The 21,354-nt window shown below is 37.9% G+C and overlaps 4 protein-coding genes across 6 annotated transcripts in view; all 4 read right to left on the reverse strand.

The window, feature by feature from the left end:
• Positions 1-7,413, reverse strand: part of LOC119771133 — a 35,784-nt gene extending 28,371 nt beyond the window's left edge. Inside the window, exon 1 of the mRNA XM_038266543.1 lies at positions 6,912-7,413. The gene's annotated coding sequence lies outside the window, so the exon portion shown is untranslated. The remainder of the gene's footprint in view (positions 1-6,911) is intronic.
• Positions 7,414-8,841: 1,428 nt separating this feature from the next.
• LOC6050811 (serine/threonine-protein phosphatase 6 regulatory ankyrin repeat subunit A) lies at positions 8,842-13,592 on the reverse strand. 3 transcript variants are annotated; one of them, XM_038266582.1, is made up of 3 exons: positions 13,393-13,592; positions 9,956-13,330; positions 8,842-9,751 (listed from the first exon to the last, which is right to left on the reverse strand). In XM_038266582.1, the coding sequence occupies exons 2-3, from the start codon at positions 13,307-13,309 to the stop codon at positions 8,915-8,917; spliced, it is 4,191 nt and encodes a 1,396-aa protein (XP_038122510.1). In that variant the 5' UTR covers positions 13,310-13,330; positions 13,393-13,592; the 3' UTR covers positions 8,842-8,914. The 3 variants fall into 3 exon arrangements, with proteins under 3 accessions (XP_038122510.1, XP_038122509.1, XP_038122507.1); XM_038266581.1 differs by having other exon boundaries at positions 8,842-13,330; positions 13,398-13,592; XM_038266579.1 differs by having other exon boundaries at positions 8,842-13,330.
• A 1,413-nt stretch (positions 13,593-15,005) lies between these two features.
• Positions 15,006-17,701, reverse strand: LOC119771134 (alpha-latrocrustotoxin-Lt1a-like; the record flags this gene model as incomplete). The annotated part of the gene is made up of 1 exon (XM_038266544.1): positions 15,006-17,701. A coding segment is annotated over one exon (2,295 nt), but the record flags the coding sequence as incomplete, so codon positions are not given.
• A 2-nt stretch (positions 17,702-17,703) lies between these two features.
• Positions 17,704-21,346, reverse strand: LOC119771135 (the record flags this gene model as incomplete). Its single annotated transcript, XM_038266545.1, has 2 exons — positions 21,290-21,346; positions 17,704-21,227 (listed from the first exon to the last, which is right to left on the reverse strand). A coding segment is annotated over exon 2 (3,507 nt), but the record flags the coding sequence as incomplete, so codon positions are not given.
• Between the last annotated feature and the right edge of the window lie 8 nt (positions 21,347-21,354).

Raw genomic sequence — 21,354 nt, forward strand, 5'->3', positions numbered from 1 at the left:
CACCATCCAAATTTACACAATTGTTCAATGTGTATGGATAGCCCTTATATTTGTATTAAGACGTGTATAAAGAAACAAATGATGCAAAATTGCTTATTTGAACTTAAAGAATCGCTGGACAATGTTTGATACAAATAAAAAATACAAAAAAATAGAAACAGAATTTTTAAGGATTTCAGTTTATTGGGGGATTGAAAAAAGTTGTTTTGATAAATGCAAAACTGCTTAATTTTGACAAAAATAGGACAAAAAAATCAAGGGATAGAAAAAAATATTGTTGACAATAGACACTTAATTTTATAAAGGGTTTTTTGCGTCTTTGAAAAAATATAAAAAAAATGATTTAAATTTTAAACAATTTTAATTGAATTCCGAATAAATCATCGTTTTTAGATCTTATTTTTAAATTTTTGCTCCAATTATGATTGAGATTTGATGGTGGTTCTAAATATCTTAAACTTCAAAGCTCTATATCTGCGGTGAAGTTCTTTTCAAACTTTTGAGTTGAAGAGCCGGTGTCCATGCCTCACCGATCATTCACACTTAACAAATTTTCCCACAGCACTTTTCACCTGCTTTCGTTCGAAATACTTCTTCCCATTGAACAAACAACCCTCCCGCGCCCGCTCCAGCCATAGAATCCTAATTCAATTAGCCGGCTTCGATTCGCTGCTTTCCACCAGAGTGCCAGACAAAACCAAACAAAGTCGGAAACTAAACTTTCGATCGATTAGTTCCACGGCCATTCTTGCCCTCTTAAGGCAACAGGTGTCTTCGGCGGGAAGAACTCGTAATGTTTTCATCAGCTCGAGGGGGGAAAATTCCCTCAACCAAAACCAAGCAAAATTGTTGTGATTTTGCGCAGACATCGCAGGGGTTCCGTTTTGTGAACTCCACGTGTGTGTGTGTGTTGTTACGATGACGTACTAATCATGTGACTACACACTGCGCTGCTTTTCCGTTAACGTTGACTTTGTTGATTGCAGACTTGGTTTTCAGCGCAAACAATTCCCGGTATAGCTGAGCAACAAAAGGCAGAATGTTTACATGAGATAACTGTTGAGCAAAATCCCCTCCCCTCTTTAGCTTACTTTATTGTTCCCTTTTCAGCAAAAAAAAAAACATAAAAACGACGGCGACAGCGAGAAGGTCACACCTGAGAGACTTCAACGGAGACAGCAAACCCCAAATGATTTCACTAAACGAAAACCGCACATCATTCTCACTTTTTTTCTTTTCTTCCATTATTTCCTAACTAGAAATCGATTCACATTGAAAGGGTTCCGATCTCGCTTCGATAAATGGCTAAATTTGTAACCAAACTTCTGCTAAAAAAGCAAGTTTTAGTTTTCAATACCATTCATCATTCGAGCAGCTTCGTCCGCCAGAGGCATCACCGGCTGGGTTCGGATTTCTTGTTTATGCTCGTGAGCTTCTTTATGGTTTAATTCACCCAGCAGTAGCCTCTTACCCGTGGATTCATACTCCAATTAATTCAAAAACGATCGGGTACTGAGCGGCAATTGACGTTGGTGGAATTGTTGGGGCATAAATGGGAGGTTTCGTTGTTGCTTTATTTTTAATTGATTCATGAACTCAAATCAGAAACAAAACACAAATAAAAAGTTGAAAAAGCTGAAAAAAACAAACTATTCCGCTAATCCAGCGATTCTCAACCTTCTTCTAGGCTGGTACCCCCTACCATGTAAATCAAGTAGGCCCGGTACCCCCGTTGAGAATCGCTGCGCTAATCCAACAAATCTTTTGGCAGTGTGCCCAGAAATGCTTAACAAATCACTTAAGTACCGATGTCTCTTAACAGGGCAGCCAACTAAACGAATATTAAACATGAAATGAAAAAAATCTTTTTGTTAATTCTCCCAAAAATGTGTCTAAAAACTAGAAAAGAAGAAAATACACTCTTTAAAATCCCACTTTTTTCTATTTCACATAATAGATGGAATTTCGCCATGATTAATATTTAGAAATATATCAGTTTTGGCTAAAAAAATGCTTTCCTTATAATTTGTGAAGCCATTGGGCAGCGCTGCCAATTTTTAGAAAAAAAATATATTTTTTTCTTATATAAAAATATTGCACCATTATTATTTGGATGCTCAATAGTGGCGTCCTCAACTTTGCATCAGTGCATAAATATTTAAAAAAAACCCCGATTTAATATCACCAGAGGTGAAATAGAGCCTTTCTTACAAAATGATGAAACTCCGGAAATATATTGGTGCAATTATTTTTTCAAAAACATAATGATACCATCCAGTGAGAATTTTACCTAAAACTTCGAATCTTTTTAGGCTAAACCTCAAATGCCATTTTTTTTAAAGTACATTATTTGTCGCAAGACATTTAAATTTATTTAAGAAAAACATATTGGATTGACATTTTTAGAAAAAAAAAATAAAGGTTATTCAGTCTTTATTGTTAGTCTATGATTAACTTAAAAAAATATGTATCGCTATTGCACTTTGTCGATCAATTATGAGAAGCCAGAAAGAACAATTTCACGCGCAAGCGTAAAAGCGCTGGCGTTGAAGCGCTGGCGTTGAAGCTTCGACTTGACGACTTGTCGAGCTTTCGAGAGAGAACGAGAACGAGCCGGGACTTCGAATTTGATGTTCAGTATATGATTTTGTATAAATCCAAAAATTTAATAGGAAAAAATAAGATAAAAATATGACGAAAAACACTAAAATGGCTATATCTATGAAAATACATTTTGGAAAAGCTTCAAATTTTGGGCCCAAACAGTTTATGTGTGTTTTCGCGTGTTTTCGAATGGCTTTTTGTTTGAAACTGAATTCTTCAAATTTGATAGTGTTATCTGTAAAACAGTCAAAAAAATACCTCTAAAAATAGCTTCGACCACATTTACTGGTCGAAAATTGGGAATTGAAAAATAAAATGTTCGTCTCCGACCCCACGGCTACAGATCTGACTTATAAAAATTGTGGGTATTACGAGCGGTTTTCCAGTGATGGAAGACACACATTTTTAAGAGCGGATACAGACATCGCTCATGTATTTCAGAAAAAGAGCTCTCAAAAATCAGACTTTGAGTTCCGGGTTTCGGGCCAAAATTCAATCGAAAGAGCACATCTAAACCTCCAATTTAGTAATAGGCAATAAAAGAGCGAGCCGCTCAAAGCGTCGGATCACAAAAAAGAGCGAACGAACCATGGCTCGCAAAAAAAAGAGCCGCGGTTCTTTTTGAAACTCTGGTCTTTTGAATGAACCGTTCCATGATGGAATGATTTTTAAACTTTTGTCTATTTTGAAGATTATAAATATCATCGATTGAATTTCCAACAAATTGTAGCAAGAAATTTGTTTTTGAGGATTGAAAATGTAATTTAATTTTTCAAATTTCTCATAAAAATATTGTTTCATTTTAGCAGATATAAAAGCAATTTGTAAAATTAACAGCAATTTTCTTCAAAACTCTAGATTTAAGTTTGGGCGCTTATTAAAAAAATAAAAAAGTATAAAAATTGAAATTACGAGGAATGGTTTCAACGTTTTAATGAAAAAAGTGTTTTTAAGTGCATTAACACCTGTCCAGTTGTTTTGCCATCATTAGATTCCAAAATATCTAAGTATTGACGAAAATTTTATTTTTCACGAAAAAGTTTAGTTTTTTTGCGGTGCTGTACATTGGAATTTCATAAAAATTCAAAACATTCTTAAACAAGCCCAAATATACTAAATATGATAATCAATGCAGAATAGGGCATTTTAGATTGTTTTCAGTTGATTAGACTTCTATTTTCATGGAAATTTTAAAGTTTTCTGGAAAAATATTTTTTTGCCCCCTGATTTTTCAGACCAATATTGAAAGGGGGGGGGGGGGGGGTCGACATAATCTTTGTAAAATATTTGCAATGGCCTAAAGTCTAATTAAAAAAAACAAAAATCACACCATTCTTCAAAACAGTCTTTTCAACAAAATTTTTGAAAAAGAGCGAAAAAGCCGTTCAAAAGAGTGGCCCATTTTAACCCACCGGAGGTCGCGTACGTGTACTTTGTACACAGTTTGTAAGGGCACTTGTAAGAAAGGCGAAAACACGCGACTTCCCGAAGGTTAAAGAGCGAGCGAAAATAAGCGGCTCCTAAAATAGAGCGATTTTGCCCACCTCTACTCAATTATCCGGAGCCTCAATTTACTGAAGGTTTGTATAAAACTTCGAATATTTGAATTATGACCGCAAATTTTTTTTTCGTATTGTTATATTTTAATTACATTTAACATCAAAATCAAGATCCGCGACTTTAATTTAGTCAAATTTGTTGCATTGAAAAATGCATTTACTAAATTTTTCATCACCCTCATTTTGGCCGCCATCTTGGATTTAAACATTCTTAATAAATTTAACAGCGAAAGCCAATGAAAAAAAAAAATGTGATTAGATTTTCCGAAGATTTGAATAAGTTATCTTTTTTCCAAAACTTTTGGATAATCGAGCCTGGACTGTGTCCACAAAGATTTTTTAAATGTGATTTTTTGTAGTTTTCAATTAAAAGGTAATATTTACGTTATGAATAGGTTTAGTGATTTTTCACTTTAAAAAAAAATGCAATTTTCACGGCGACCATAATTATTTTTAACGATTTTTGAATTTGAAATAAATCAGTATTATTCAGTGTTGAAATTCGAGCGAGAAGAAGGAAAGCATTTCTCGTTCGCGAGCGAGAGAAAGAACTTGTAGTACCTTTCTCTTCTCGCTCGTACTCGCATTTTCGTTCGCGTTCTCACTCTTGTCGCGAGCGTTCGCGAGTGCCTCGTGCTAGCCATTCGTCCCAAGCTAGCTATTTGTTTATCAGACTTATGAATGCGAACCAGGCGATGGTATAGAGCAGAGCTGAAAATGTCAGGGGTCCTGACTCGAAAATCGGTGACGCTGACTCGAATTTTTGAGATCCATTCACTAAACCGCAAAACCGTGACATAAACAAACCCGACTCAGTCGTGAGTGCCCTAGCTCACTGAGCAGCTGCAATGCGAGGCAGTAGTCGACCAACGCTCATTCGACGTTGCACGCACACACATAAAGAAACAAGTTTTTACACAAAAAGTTGGTATTTATGCGTGGAAATGTAATTTTGAATATAAGTTATGGTTGTTTTAAGTGTTTTGCACAGTCTAGAACCATTCAATTGTTTAAAAATAGTCAAAATAGTGTTTCGAGAGGATTTTACGAGTCAGTCATACGACACGAATTGAGTGAGTGTAGCTCATTTTTTCACGTCTCTCATTCTCCAGTAGCCGACCGGCACGAGTCAGGCGGCAGTGGTTGAACGGACACAGTAGGCTTACAGTCAGATGCTAGCAGTGAACTGACATTTTGGTTTGCTTCATGTGTACGCTGGGTTGGAAACATTTTGCAGGCCTGGTATAGAGTTGTAACTTCAATCGCTGTGTTTTTTTTGGTTCGTTTCTAACACGTTCAACCTCTCGCGAACGGGCAATTCTGGCTCGCGAGAAAGCCCGTTCTCGAACGGAGGAGAGCACGGACAATCGGTGAGTTTCTCTCGGCAGACTCGCGGCGAGAACTCGAGAGAGAGGATTTTTTCTCGGGAGAGCGCGAGAATACCAACACTGGTATTATTCATCCTGCCAAAACTTATTATTTTTTTTTTACTATTTTCGACATTTTTAAGAACATTTTAAGTCTAGTAAAAATTATTGTAAAAATCTTCAAAACGTTCAAAATGTTTGACAGAGCATAAACACAAATTAGTAAACAAAAATAAATATTATCGACTTAGAGAAAATCGACTGTATCTTCTTAATTTCACCTTTACAGTAAAAATTAATTAATTCACTTGAAAAAATATGCGAAGTGTTTTGAAACATTTTCAAAATATACTTAAGAAATTGAATTTGGCTCCTTAAAATTTGTTTTGAATGATTAAAAAGTATAAAATCAAAATAGAGCATTAAAAGATGCATAAAACTTAACAAATTTAAAATTCTTGGAAATTGAAGTTATTTTTGAAATGATAATAACGGTTATCCTCCAGGCCTTTGCATTTTGATTCTTTTTAATTTTACTAAAGTATTCATAGCATTCATTTAATAGTATATGTTGTAACAATTGTATTTTATTGTTTAATTTCCTTTCAATTCTTCAATTACACTTTTAAATTTAAAGCTAGTTTCATTTACATGTTGTTATTTTTAAAAACATTGATTTTAAAAAAAGAAAAAATTCACGGAAATTTACGGAAATTTTGAATTTTCCCGATTTTTACGCTATCCGCGAAATCGTGAAAATTTACTAACCCTGCTCATGAATTTTAGTAAGTATTCACAAGCAGATATACGAGTAAAAATGAAAACAAACATTTAAATTCGCATTTTTACAACATTTTTTAAATGATCAATCAAGTCACTGAATGAGGTAAAAAAAATCAAAATTGACATATTTTTTTTCGGAATCATCAAATGATTACAAAATGCGAAGAGTTTGATTGAACTTAGGCTTAAGAATGTTAAGGTTAAAAAAAGAAAACTTTAGATTTTATGATTAGTACACCAAGTTTCACTTTTACTAGTGAAAATATCCCGTAAGAATTGAGAATCTCATCTATAAATATTTTTAATAACTGTTTAAGTTCAAATTAAATTATTTAACTTGTGAAAACTTAGTCAACTTAACTTAAGACCTTATTTTTGGCTCTAAAAAAAAACAAAATAAAAATTCTTGCAGCACTGTCAAATGCATTTTGACTATCTTGTGTTTGATCTTTTTTTATTTGCAAACATTTTTTTCTTCAGGCTGATTTTCTATGTGTCAATCTCAAGGTCACTCTCTCCACCAACTTTAAAGCAGCAATTAAAACGTGTTCACCGAACAAAAAATCGCGAATCGATCCCTATATTCATGTCAAATTACCGCTACTAATGCTCCTCATAAAAGTGACCAATCGTGACGATTAGCTCGGCACACACACTAACACTCACACATACGCACTCCGCTATTTAAGCACTTTTTCCTTTTGTCACACCTTGTTATGATTTTGTCGTCTTCTTCCTCTTTTTTCAGCTTGCTCTTTTTTTTTCGTCTTCGGCGTTTCGGGAATCCGCTTGTCGTTATTTTCTTCCTGCTCTTCTCGTTACGCCGCCTTCTTTGATCGATTTCTTGTCGCAGCGCCTGCTTTTCATTAATCCAGATCGGTTGATTTGCTCCCTCTCCCTCTTGTTTTGGCACTTTATTTTTTTTTTTGGACTGACGATACACTATTTGGCGCACTTTTGGGTCGATTTCTTCGCCGGTTGTTTTAGACTGGCAATTCCACTAAATTCGAACTTTCGTCACACCTCGATTTGGGCCGAACTGGTTTTTTTTTTCTTCTTTTCGGTGGATGCTGGCTGGATTCGGGGAACATAACAGTGAATATCAGCTCAAATCACTTTTTTAACGAAAAAAAGACACTCTTAAACGATACAAATCCCCAGAACTTCGATCGTTATCGCATCAAATGAATCGCTCACTAATCACTCGCGAACGGAATCGACTGCCGGCAGTGACACGCGCGCCAAACCCGAAATCGCGAACGAACGACGCGCGCGCGCACGAGATGTTGACGACCGCGCAACGCAAAGCACAATAAGCACGAAGTAGGCTGGCCTGGCTTGCGGTCGACGGGAAAGGGCTGCCCGACCACGTGTAAACAAAAGCGTCCCAAAAAAAAACCGAATAGAGAAAAGTGCATTAAGCGAAAGAGAGGGAGAGAGGAGAGCAAAAATCGAGTTTGTAGCTCAAATCTCGCGGTTATGCGAAATGCCGACATTCAGGAGCATTGCAGTAAGCTGTGAAAAGAAAAAAAAAAGCTTTTTTTCATGGAGCTTTCACCAAGGCAGTTAAGAGAGGCTTTGTGCAAGTTACGAGAAGACCATTTGACTCGGGAATTTCTTTGAATTGAGTGACCGAAATGATGTGGTCTGTGTAGGGATTATGGGTTACAGGATTGAATATGTAATAAATTATTAAATGAGTATTTATTTTAAGATTGATATAATTCATAAATAAGAGTTAAGAGCGCAACAAAAAGTGCGCACCTTCATGAATATTGCCTTGTTAGCTGATTGTGGATTGAGTGCGAGAGCGCGCTAGCGAGCTGCGAGAGAGAACAACGAGCGAGAAAACAACGAGTTGCGCGCGGCCGGCGAAAGAGAGAATGAAGATTGTCAAATCAGTTTTGTGGTTAATTTCTGTGGAATAAGACGTGTTGTTTGTTAACATTCCAACGCCCAAGGCTCCAAAAAAGTTGGAACGGTAACTTCAACTCAATGGATCTCGGGCATAACTCAACCAATCAAGATGATTCTTCTTTCCAGTGATTTGCTAAGATGTCTAGATGATTCTAGAACTTTGCAGAACTTAATTTGATCAAATCTGTAATTTTTGCGACTAAAAACATCGTTCCAACTTTTTTTTTCGCGTACAAAAAAAAATTCGCCAAAAATTCCGCGGAGGCAGTCGTTTTGAAAAAAGGTGGAACGATGTTTTCGGTCGCAGAAATTACAGATTTGATCAAATTAAATTCTGCAAAGTTCTAGGATCATTTAGACATTCTTACAAATTACTGGAAACAAGAATCGTCCCGATTGGTTGAGTTATGCCCGAGAACCAGCGAGTTGAAGTTACCGTTCCAACTTTTTTGGGAGGCTTGGGCGTCCGTGTAAGTTGGACATGCGTTGGGCGTTCCAGTGTTAATTGCAAAATATCTGTGTTTTTATTATAAAAGAAAGTCCCCGAAATCTAGTGAGTTTATTGCCTTGAACCAGTTATATATTCAAAGAAAAAATGGCAATCTCGCCGGTAACGGGTATCTTGTTCTTCTCCGCGCAAGCTTAAACACTATTTATCGAACTCAATTGAATGAACGTTAGCACCTAAGGCCAGGACGTTCGCGCGATATGAACGTTAGCACCCAACTTCAAAAGCATTTCCACCGCATTCAAGGCGCTATTTCGACAAGCCTCGAACAGTGGAGTTCGACCGTCATCCGTGGTTGTGCAGTTTATGTCTGCTCCTCTAGCCACTAGCAGTTGAACGATCTCAGGCTGGTCCTTTTGTGCTGCCAAGTGTAATGGAGTTAAACCTTTTTCTGCAACGCCCAGGTTAACGTTAGCACCCATATCAAGAAGCATTTTCACAGCATCCTCGGCTCCATTCAAGCACGCCTGATACAAAGGAGTTCGACCATCGTCAGAAGTAGTGCAGTCAATGTTGGCGCCCTCCGCAACCAAAAACCTGATGATTTCAGGGTAGTTCATTTCTGCTGCACAGTGCAATGGCGTCGAAGCGTCAGTCGTTCCGAGATGGACGTTTGCTCCCATTTCGAGTAGAACTTTGACAGCATCAATGGCACCGTTAACAGACGCCATATACAAAGGAGTTCGACCTTCATCGGAGGTGGTGCAGTCAATGTTTGCACCGTTTTCCACCAACAATCTTATAATCTCAGGGCAATTCTTCTGAGATGCACAGTGTAATGGCGTCGAAGCAGTGTCAGTCCTTCCTAGATTAACGTTAGCTCCCATTTCGAGTAAAATTTTAACAGCATTAGTGGCACCGTTAAGCGAAGCCTCAAACAAAGGAGTTCGACCTTCAATGGTGGTAGTGCAGTCAATGTTGGCTCCCTTTTTAACCAACATTCCAACGATTTCAGGGTAGTTCTGTTGTGCAGCACAGTGTAATGGCGTGAAAGAATCGACAGTCGTTCCGAGATGTACGTTTGCTCCCATTTCGAGAAGAATTGCGACAGCTTCATTGGATCCACACAAGGACGCTTGAAATAAAGGAGTTTGGCCATCATCATAGGTGGTGCAGTCAATGTTAGCACCGCTTTCAGCTAACAATTTTATAATCTCAGGGCAATTCTTTTGAGATGCACAGTGCAATGGCGTGAACGCATTGTCAACCGTTCCGAGGTTAACGTTTGCTCCTAACTCGAGGAGATTTTTGCCAGCATCAATGGCACCGTTAAGAAAAGCCTCATACAAAGGAGTTCGACCTTCATCAGAGGTAGTGCAGTCAATGTTGGCTCCCTTCGCAACCAACAACCCAACGATTTCAGGGTAGTTCTGTTGTGCAGCACAGTGCAATGGCGTGTAAGCGTTGTCAGACGATCCAAGATGAATATTTGCTCCCATTTCGAGAAGAATTTTGACAGCGTCAATGAAACCGCTTACACACGCCTGATACAAAGGAGTTTGACCGTCAACAGAGGTGGTGCAGTCAATGTTTGCACCGTTTTCAACTAATAATCTTATAATCTCAGGGCAATTCTTCTGAGATGCACAGTGCAATGGCGTGAACGCATCGTCAATCGTTCCGAGATGAACGTTTGCACCCATTTCGAGGAGAATTTTGACAGCATCAATGGCATTGTTATGAGAGGCCTCCAACAGAGGAGTTCGACCTTCATCAGAGGTAGTGCAGTCAATGTTGGCTCCCTTCGCAACCAAGAATCCAACGATTTCAGGGAAATTCTTTTGTGCTGCACAGTGCAATGGCGTGTAAGCGTTGTCAGTTCTTCCTAGATGAACGTTTGCTCCAATTTCGAGGAGAATTTTGACAGCATCAATGAAACCGTTAAAGGCAGCCTCAAACAAAGGAGTTCGACCGTTATCAGAGGTAGTGCAGTCAATGTGGGCCCCCTTCGCAACCAAACACTTGATGATTTCAGGGTAGTTCTTTTCTGCTGCACAGTGCAATGGCGTGTAAGCATCGTCAGTTGTTCCGAGCTGAACGTTTGCTCCCATTTCGAGGAGAATTTTGACAGCTTCAATGGATCCACACAATGTAGCCTCAAACAAAGGAGTTCGACCTTCATCAGAGGTAGTGCAGTCAATGTTGGCTCCCTTTTTCACCAATAATCTAACGATTTCAGGGAAATTCTTTTGTGCTGCACAGTGTAATGGCGTGTAAGCATCGACAGTCGAACTAAGATGAACATTTGCTCCCACTTCTAGGAGAATTTTGACAGCATCAATGGATCCACACAAGGACGCTTGAAATAAAGGAGTTCGACCGTTATCAGAGGTAGTGCAGTCAATGTTGGTCCCTTTCGTAACCAAATACCTGATGATTTCAGGGTGGTTCATTTCTGCTGCACAGTGTAACGGCGTGTAAGCATCGTCAGTTGTTCCGAGATGAACGTTTGCCCCCATTTCGAGGAGGATTTTGACAGCATCAATGGCGCCGTAAATGGACGCCTGAACCAGAGGAGTTCGACCTTCATCAGATATTGCGCAGTCAATGTTGGCTCCCTTCGCAACCAACAACCGGATGATTTCAGGGTGGTTCTCTTGTGCTGCACAGTGCAATGGCGTGTAAGCGTTGTCAGTCCTTCCTAGATGAACGTTTGCTCCCATTTCGAGGAGAATTTTGACAGCATCAATGGCGCCGTAAATAGACGCCTGAACCAGAGGAGTTCGACCTTCATCAGAGGTAGTGCAGTCAATGTTGGCTCCCTTCGCAACCAAACACTTGATAATGTCAGGGTGATTCTCTTGTGCTGCACAGTGCAATGGCGTGTAAGCGTTGCCAGTCGCTCCGAGATGAACGTTTGATCCCATTTCGAGGAGAATTTTGACAGCATCAATGGCACCGTTAAGAGAAGCGTCAAACAAAGGAGTGCGACCTTCAATTGCGGTAGTGCAGTCAATGTTTGCACCCTTTTCAACTAATAATTGTATGATGCCAGGGTTATTATTCAGTGCTGCATAGTGTAAAAGCATTGAGCCATCGGTTTTTGTTCTCTTGTTAAAATCTGCACCATATTTCAACAACAGCTGAACAACTTCCAGATGACCTTTTCGGGCGGCAATGTGCAACGCTGTTTCACCATCAACTAAAGTATCCCTATCAGTATTTGCTCCTCTTGACAGCAACAAGGACACAATGTCGGTCAATCCTTCCCGTGCTGCCAGATGCAATGGAGTGATTCCTATTTCCGCCATGCTACGGTTAATATTTACTCCTTTTTCGAGTGAAATTTGAACAATTTTATCATTTCCTTTCAGAGCTGCCGAATGCAATACAGTCGAACCTATTTCAGTTGTGGCTGTGTTGATGTCGATTGATTTTTCCAGAAGATGTTCAACTATTATATCGTGGCCATAATATGCTGCAAAATGTAATGGCGTCCAGCCTGTTGTAGCCTGTTCAGAGTTAAATCTTAGTTTGGATAAAAAATCATGCACTAAATTATGATGCTCCTCACTGGTCGGTAAAAGTTTTTCGTCGATCATGTCCACAATATCATCACACATCTTTTTCAAATCTTTCGTACTTACTGTAACAAATCGTTGGTTGTTGTACAGTCGCAATAAACTCGAACCATTAAAGTCGCAATTTTCGCCAGCCAAGGTGCTCACTACATTTTCGTGTTCAATTTTTGATATGGAATCTTTCAGGTTATTTGTGTTATAGTTCTGTATGATAATTATTTTAGCCAAAATCTCCGCGATAATTTTTTGGTGCCACTTTTTAGATTCAGTTGTTAAAATCGCTAAAATTGTTTCAGTGCACTCTATTTGTAGAGTTTTTCCTAAATATGTGGTGTAAAATGTATCTCGACTATTTGTTTCTTTGCAATAAGTATCCTTAGGAAAAATAAACTTTGCTGGGGTTAAGACTATCAGCTCCACGTCCATGTTTTCATATTCTCCTTTAAATATCACATCAGCACTGACTGGGCTAAATTTGTAACGTATTTTCAAGAAGCTCTCAAAGTATGTTGATAAGTTAAAATCATTTTCTGTGATTTCCGGTTTGATCAAATCTTGGAAATTAACTGTAAAACCGGGATTTTTGTGTTTCACTTGTAAAAACTGCAGATGGGTTTTACCATCGCAACTGGTTCTGAGAATGATGTCATCGAAAACGCCTACATCAGCATCGCTGCTTCCCAAATAAAAACTGTCACTACTACCAACGTGGAGCACCCGGAACAGCACCATGGTCAGCAACTTTGTCTCGTACAGAATTCCCTTGTTTATTTTTCCTTGTTGCTGAACCTCTCGGAATTTCCCCATCTTCAATAAAACCGCTTCTACCGCATGTTTGTTCTCTCCACCCATTGATGCGTCACCGCTCACAGCATCTCTTTTAGCTCCACGGTTCAGCAACAGTTCTACAAGTTTCGGATTTCCGGATGCTACCGCGACATGCAGTGGTGTATTTCTATTGTTGTCTGTAAAGTTAACGTCTGCACCGGAATTCAACAGTTTTTCTGCCTCCAAAATATCATTCTCCTCTGCTGCTTGCATTAGATCCATTGCGCTGAAGTTTATTGGAAACTGCAACGCAGAAGAATAAGAATTGATAAAACACTTACTGAAGCAATAAACTCTATTTGTACCTTACACACCACGCTGGAAACTGATTTGATAAATTCAAAATATCTATGAAGACCACAAGCACCAGTTGTAGCTGGAATTTAGCTGTTTACAGTCTTATTTGATGTTCCCGGGCAACGTTATTTATTTAGTGGTTAACACGTTTATTTCACTGCTGTATGTTGTGTCGTGAACCGCGAAAATTTCAACGTCCGACCCTTCCAAAATTATCCAACAGAATGAGAAACGATTTGCCATTTTTTAAAACTCTTTTTCACTCATGTAGCCGGCTAGCTCCAAGTAACTCACCATCCGCTCGATGGTGTGTTGGGTGCGCTCCTGCTTGACAGGCCGCTTGAAATACACGGTTATCTGTTTTTAGACAAAACTGATGGCATATGTTTTCGCATTCGCTTGGAGATGGTGATCTCAGCGGGTTGGGGACTGGATTTCGTCATGTTTGAGTGATGATTGCATAGCACAGAGGTTGCTTAGAAATTGATTAAAGGGAAGTAAAACCAATTCTACCAGAACGGGACAGACAGCCGGCCGCTCCCATTTCCACCACTTACCGGGGAGGAATACACCCAAAACTGGCAGCGCTAGTCTGAGAGAATGATGGTCTCGAGTCGAGAGAATAGTGGTACCATTCACGGACGCAGAGAACACAGCTCGAGATGGGCGATAGAACTATTCTCTCGAGGTTCATTTGCAAAAAAAGTTCATCCGTCAAACAAAAAACCAAAAGTGTCGACAACGGGAATCGAACCTAAGACCTTTGACAAACCAATCCAATGACTTAGCACCACAGCTTAGTGACCAAGGAGAAGTCAGAAGTCGATGTATGACACTTGTTGGAGATTTATTGATTCAACTAACGAATGAACTCATTTGTTATGATGGTGTGAGTTGGTACCATTATTCTATCGATTTTGGCACTGAGTCCTCAATAAATTTTGAGAGAACGATTATCTCGACTCTGAATTTTGGGTGTAAGGATCAGGAGCACGGGAAGTGTTGATGCTTGAAGGTAGCGAAACCGCCGGCTTTTTTGAGTGCTTTGCAGCGTTTTAAGTACCAGTTTTCCCCAAAATTCTCTTTTCAAATTGTCAATGCTTCAATATTTTTTGGAATTTTTCGAGTGAGGTGGGGAAGGCAACAACGAAACTTTTATTTTGAAATTTTTTTAAGGCTAGATTCTTAAGTTTATAAGATATTTTTATTGAATAGAAGAAACATTTATCTGATTAATTTATTGACTTTTAAAATTAAAGCAATGGTTTTCGAGATATGGCCTAATATCCGATCATAAAAGTCAAAAATTTAAATTGTAGGAAATTATCCTAGGTTTTAATATTTTTTACAAGAGTGTATGGAGTATGGAGTATGGAGAAACCAATGTTGTAAAATGGCTTATTTCGACCTAAGGAATCGATGGTAAAAGTTTCGGAACTGCATGGAAAAAATCTAAGTTCAAGAGAACCACCCAGCCAAAAAGAAAATGTCATCAATTTAATTTTCGGATTTGAAAGATTCTAGCAGAGACTGGAAACAAGTGTGAGGTTGCATGCGATTGGTCATAGAAGTTCAAAAAACATACACAGGGTTTTTTTTGGGAATTAATACATCTTTATTTTATTATTACACTTACACTATTTTAATACTATCTAATGCACTTTTCAATTGATTGTAATTCCCTGATTGCTATTATGTTGTTTTTAAATTTTGTTTTGTAGAGAAAATAGTTATAATGTGAGCAGCAGGCGTGATCGAATGGTTACGCTGATCGCTTTGTAAGCGGATGATCATGGTTTCTCTTCCCATCTGCCCCAACCTTCCATCGGATGGGGAAGAAAAAAACCTGCAATCCAAAGGTCGTCAGTTCGACCTATGGAAGTGGAAGGTTTCTTGGAGTAGAAAGAGGTTTGGGCACTCTCTCCCCATTCAAGCCTTTGGACTCAAAAACTTGCAAAAGAGACCACGGAAGACCAGGTCGTTAAAGTTGATTTTTGAAATTGTTGTGACATTAAACTTGCATTAAGTCTTATCTTCGATTGATTTCCACTCCCCTCTGTATTCGTGTTTAGTAACAACGACGAGTTTGTTTACTTTTTTACGTAGCTTTTCAATTGCCACTTTATCCGGTTCTGGTAAAACAGCGATAAACAAACATCGAGGTTTATCGACTTTCGAGAGAACGCTCAGCGTTTGTTCGACTTCTGCTTTATCGAGGAGCACGATTTTGACTTCACAACCTAGCGAATGAACGTGGTATAAAAGCTTAAGGCAGGTAATGTAGGGTTTGGTGCTGAAAAAGTTTATGAAAAAGGGTAATGTTTCTTCAATTTCTTTGAAACAATCCTTTGATATTGAATTCGTTGCATCATCATATTCATAGGTGACACGTGGAACGAAACCTTTAACCTTTTTCGTATTTATTGAATGTAGTTGATCCAGTTCTATTTCGTTGTTAAAAGTTTCGAAAATTTTACTACTTTTAGTTAAAAAGGTCACCTCACCTGTTTGCTTATACCAGCTTTCCACAGCAGCTAAAGACTTCAAATATAATAATTCATCACATTCGTAATGTTTAGATAGAATGTCACGTCTTATAATTCCTTCCATCTCGTCTTCTGCAGCATATTCTGAGTAAATTTTAAATTTCGAGAAGAAATCTCGCGCCAAGTCCAATAGAGATTCATGAGATTCATTTTCTATTTCATTAAATTTTTTTTTCAAAAATTGGCTTGATTGCGATATCCATTCATGCAACAATTCATTTGAAGGGATTATTTGAATCACATTTCTTGTGCTGTTAGTATAAAAAGTACTAAAAGCTGAAATTTGTTCAGTATGACAATTCTCTAATACTACAAACCCAATTGGAGTCATGAGTATCAGCTCTAACTCTGTTTGTTCGAATTCCCCCTGGAACATGACATGGTTACTTTTTGAGTTAAAACGCTGCCGTATTTCTACGTAGCTTTCAAAATACTTAAAAAGATTAAATTTGTAATTTGTCCCTTGAATGTTGATCGTGTCAAGCAAATTTTCAGTGCGTCCAGCTCTCGCATGTTTGGTAAGAATAAAGTAAACCCGAGATTTATCTCCTGATCTGGTTCTTATGACAACGTCGTCAAAATAACCAGCTCCTTCAATGTTGCTACCTAAATAAAAATCATCGATTTTTTCATCGTGAAGCAAACGGAACAAAACCATTGTCAGTATTTTCAATTCGTAGTTTAAACCAGCAATTGCAGCTGTCCCAGGTCGTTTCCCGTAAGTGAGATCTTTATTGAAATGCTCGTTGAAAATTGCATCAATTTCCTGTCTTTGTTGGTTGTCTAAATTTGATGCCAAATCCTTCGGAGTCATTTTGTTAATATTCTCTGCTTCAGTATCTGCTCCACTACCAAGAATGAGTTTAACCAGCTTTGAATTACCAGTTAACACGGCTTCGTGTAGCAAAGTTTGATTCTTTTTGCAAACATTGATTGCATTTATGTCTGTTACGTATTGCAGCATCATTTCAACCATTTCATAAGAGTTGTTTCTTATTGCTAAATGTAGTGCAGTCCAACCATCGTTTTCAGTTTGGATGTTAATGTTTGCTTTTTTCTCTAGAAGTAGACTAACAACATTAGCATTTCGATGAGTTACGGCTAAATGTAATGCTGTTTGTCCATCTGACTTTGAAATACTGTCAGTTGGTGCATCTTTATCCAATAAAAGTGATACTGTTTCGCTTAAATCATTCTGAGCAGCAAAATGCAGTGGTGTGAATCCCAAATCTTTCGTTACAACGTTGACCAAGGCGCCTATCTCCAATAAAAACTTGGCAATGGCAGCTTGTCTATTCTCAGTAGCAACGTGCAAAGGTGTGGATTCGTTTTTCGTTGTTCGAATATTGATATCTTCCTCATTAGCTGTTAATAGTTTTACGATATCCAGATGACCATAACGACAACCAACATGCAAAGGAGTCTCACCATCAACCAGCGTAGTGGCATATTTATCTGCTCCATTTTCTAATAGTTTGGAAACAACTTCAGTCGATCCTTGCTGAGCTGCCAAATGCAGTGGAGTTGCTCCAGAGTCCGTCGTTCTAGCGTTGATATTCGCTTTCTTACCCAATAGTGCCTCAATAATGATTGAGTGACCTTTTGCTGCAGCGAGATGTAACGCAGTTTGTCCATTTTCAGCCGTTTCAGTATCGACAATCGCTGATTTACCCAAAAGATAGTCTACAACGGGTTCATGACCACCGTTTGCTGAAAAATGTAGCGCAGTCCAGCCATCTAACCAGTCAAAAGAAATGTTTATCCAATCGTCAGGGAATCGTCCATTGTCAAGCGTACAAGTTTTAAGTAACCATTTTCTGCTGCTTTAAGAAGTAAAATATTTCTGGATTTAGGTTTTTTATTCACGATAGATTTAAATTTTGCAAAGCCCTCAGTTCCTTTTTCTGGTATTGAGCATTCAACTATTCCCAGCAAGAATGAAATTGATCTTTTGCTGAATTCTGCTTGTGAACACAGTTTCAAACTCAAAAGTTGATCTAACAAGACACAAGCCTTGCTGACTTTAACCACATCGTTTTGCTCCTCAGATTGGGCAATTTTCAGCAAAAAGTGTGTGATTTGGGATCGATCGCCTTCTACAAAGTTTTTAATGAAAATCAAATCAACGAATGATTCAAATTTATCAATTTCAAAGGCAGAATATTTTTCCCAAATGAACTTTGCCACAAAAAACTCGGCGTAAGTTTGATGCACAAATGTTGGCTTTTCATCCTTAATATGTGAAATAATACCAGCTTTGAGCACATTTTCAGAATGTAGCAAACACTCAACAATTCTTATTTCGTCTTTACTCAGCAGTTTTGTTGCGTACGCAATATTGAATAATGCATAGATTGAAGCTAATTTATGTTCATGATAGATCTGTCCTACCAGTATCTTGGTTTGAGGTTGGGAACATTTAAATTTATTTTTCTGTTCCATAAAAATATCATTAAATTTAAAATTAATAAAGCTTTCATAAATTGTTAACAAGTCATATTTTTCAAAATTTGTCTGAGTACCGTTAGATTTACAATATTCTTTAAAATCACTTTTGAATTTTGTCCCAATCATACTTGTGTGCAATGGAATTGTGATCAGTTTGTGTTCACCTTGATTAGTTGGTTGAGAGAAATGTGAATCCAGTTTATCTACGTAATCTCGAACATATTTATGGTGGGGATCGATTTCAATCCAAAAATGCCTCAAAAATATCTTCGACTCTTCCAGGCTGAATGGTTTAAGCAGGTGGGCACAAACCTCAAGGTTTTCTTCTAATACTGTTTGTGCTGTACCGGTTCGTGTGGTCACCCAAAGTGTATCAGCAAAGTTATCTTTGAGTGATTGCAGAAGTTGCAAAACAATCGTCGTATAATCGGGACTAACTTCGTCAAATCCATCTACCAGCAAGACTAATTTATACTGCTCGCAATACCACTTAAATATGTTTTCTTCGAAAATTGTTCCTTTGCTTGTTTCACAATTATTCGTTTTTAATAGAAAATTGAACACTTCAGATTTGGGCAGTTTTGCAATTTTGTATTGATTTGTCCATTTATCGAACAATGTTGAATGTTGTAGTAAATTAATTCTTACAATCCAACTAGAAGGGTACTCACTTTTGATTGCTGCTGCACGTCCTGTCAACATCATAGATTTCCCGATTCCGGGACCTGCGGTAACAATAACCACTTTATCATCAACTGTATCAATTTTCCTTGGAACGAGTTGGTTTTGACGATACTCCAGCAAATCCCTCTGTATGTAAAATTGGCCAGAGTTTGTGAAATCTAAAGAAATCGTAATCTTTTCATTGGTCACAAGTTTTTTAATCGTTTCTGCATCGATCAACTGTTTGGGAGCTCTTTCCATTAACCTCTCCAGGGGTATAGAATTACCTTGGAAAGTCACCTTGGTTTCGAGCAATTTTTCTTGAAATTCAGTTTTAAGTTCCAATATATTTTTGGTTGTGTCTGACAAGGATAGCCAATCACCGTGATGCCCGTTTGTAGAGATAACAATAAGTTTATTAACTTTTTGGCGAATTTTTTCAACGAGTTCACAATTCAATTCAGGCAGATAGACAAGGATTAAATTATGTTCCTTATTGCCTTTCGAGAGAACTTCAATCAAGAAATCAATTTCTGTATTATTTAGTTTTATAAATTTAAACTCATTCTTATGCCATTTCAAGAGTTGAATAACCTTTGTGCAGCAAAGTTCTGATGTGCTACTATAAATATTAACGTAAAACTTTTCTTCCTTAACTTTTTCATGAAGATTAATCCATTTTGGGTTTTTGATCAACATATTTAAGCGGAATTCGACATAGTATTTTTGGAGCCAATCCGTGCTTATAGAATGAATTTTATCAAGCTTACATTCATTATCAGCAACTTCAAAAAAGTCACAACTTTCCGTTAAATATTCAACCTGTCCCGAACTTGCCCACCACTTTTGAACGGCCTCGTGTGTTTTAAAGAACAGAGCGTCCTCATATTCGTAATCCTTTAATTTGATCATGCTTACAACAACGTCTTTAAGTTCATCTTCCGTGGCTTGTTTCGTATACAATCTAAGTTTGTTGAAAAAATCTTCTAATATTATGGAGTACCCTGATGGAAGCAGTGACTCTGTAGTAAATCTTTCGTCAATCATATCAATCTTAGTTTTCAGATCAGCATCTTTTATCGTGTTCTTAACTACCTGTATATTTTTAAAGTATTTCTTTCGGTCTGAATGTTCCAGATCGTTAAAAATTTCAACACATTTTGCTGATTTAAGTTTTTCAATCGCCTCTTCTAGATCAATTTGAAATTCTGGTAAAAATAAAAGCTGTGCTAAAAACTCTATCAATTTCTTCCTATGTATTGTTTCAAATATTTCTCTTATCTTTTCCGAATACTTTACTTGCCAGATTTTACCTGTTTCCACTGTATTAATGTTTTCGCTCAAGCCATTCGTTTCAATATATACTATATACTTTGGAAAAGTAATCGTAGCTGGAGTTATGATAATAAGCTCTATATCAATGTCTTTAATTTTCTCTTGAAAAATAACACTACTATTATCTGGATCAAATAACGAGCAAATTTTTCTGTAACTCTCAAAATATTTGTAAAGATGAAAATCTCCTGTTGTATTTTTTATGTCGATCATATCGGTAAAATTGATGGTGTCTTCTTCTTTTCGATGTTTGCATTGAACAAACTGCAAACGAGATTTTCCTCTAACGTGAGTTTTGAGCACGATATCGTCTAATGCGCCGATTCCATCCAAATTAGATCCCAGATAAAAGCTCTCAACTTGGTCATTGTGAAGCAACTGGAACAGAACCATGGTCAAGAGTTTGGACTCATATTGTTGTCCGGCGGCAGCTGTCCCTTGTCGTTTGGCGAAGGTTCCACTTGGTTTAACTGGTGATTCACAGACAGGTTGCTTCTTCGTGTTTTCAGCTTTTGTTTTTTTTTTCTTTGAAAACTTCCCGAGAAGTGGTCCAATTGCTTTTCGCTTCTTTTCACCCAAAGAACCAAGTAACTGAGCCGGTGTCTTTTTGTCCTCATTCAATGAGTCTGGGGACGCTCCCTTTTCGAGTAAGATCTCCACAATCTTTTCATGACCGAAGGCCACTGCATCGTGCAGAGGAGTATTTTTGCTGCGATGGAAATTGATAAAATCCACTTCTGCACCGGCATTTAGATGCTTTATCACCTTGGCAAGTTCGCCCTTTTCGATTGCACTCAACAGTTGAACATTCCTTGCAAGTCTGTCGTTATCCATTTTTTGTTATCGGCTCACTGAGGAAAACGAAAAGTTAAAAATTTCCAAATGCACTTTTTTCTGTTTGTTTTGAAATTACTCCTCTAATGTGACTCAAAACGATCCTGTTCCATGTGCTTTACTGAATGCTACGCTGGCAACTGA

This window comes from Culex quinquefasciatus, chromosome 1 (assembly GCF_015732765.1).
Source record: "Culex quinquefasciatus strain JHB chromosome 1, VPISU_Cqui_1.0_pri_paternal, whole genome shotgun sequence".
In the NCBI taxonomy this organism is placed as follows: Eukaryota; Metazoa; Arthropoda; class Insecta; order Diptera; family Culicidae; genus Culex; species Culex quinquefasciatus.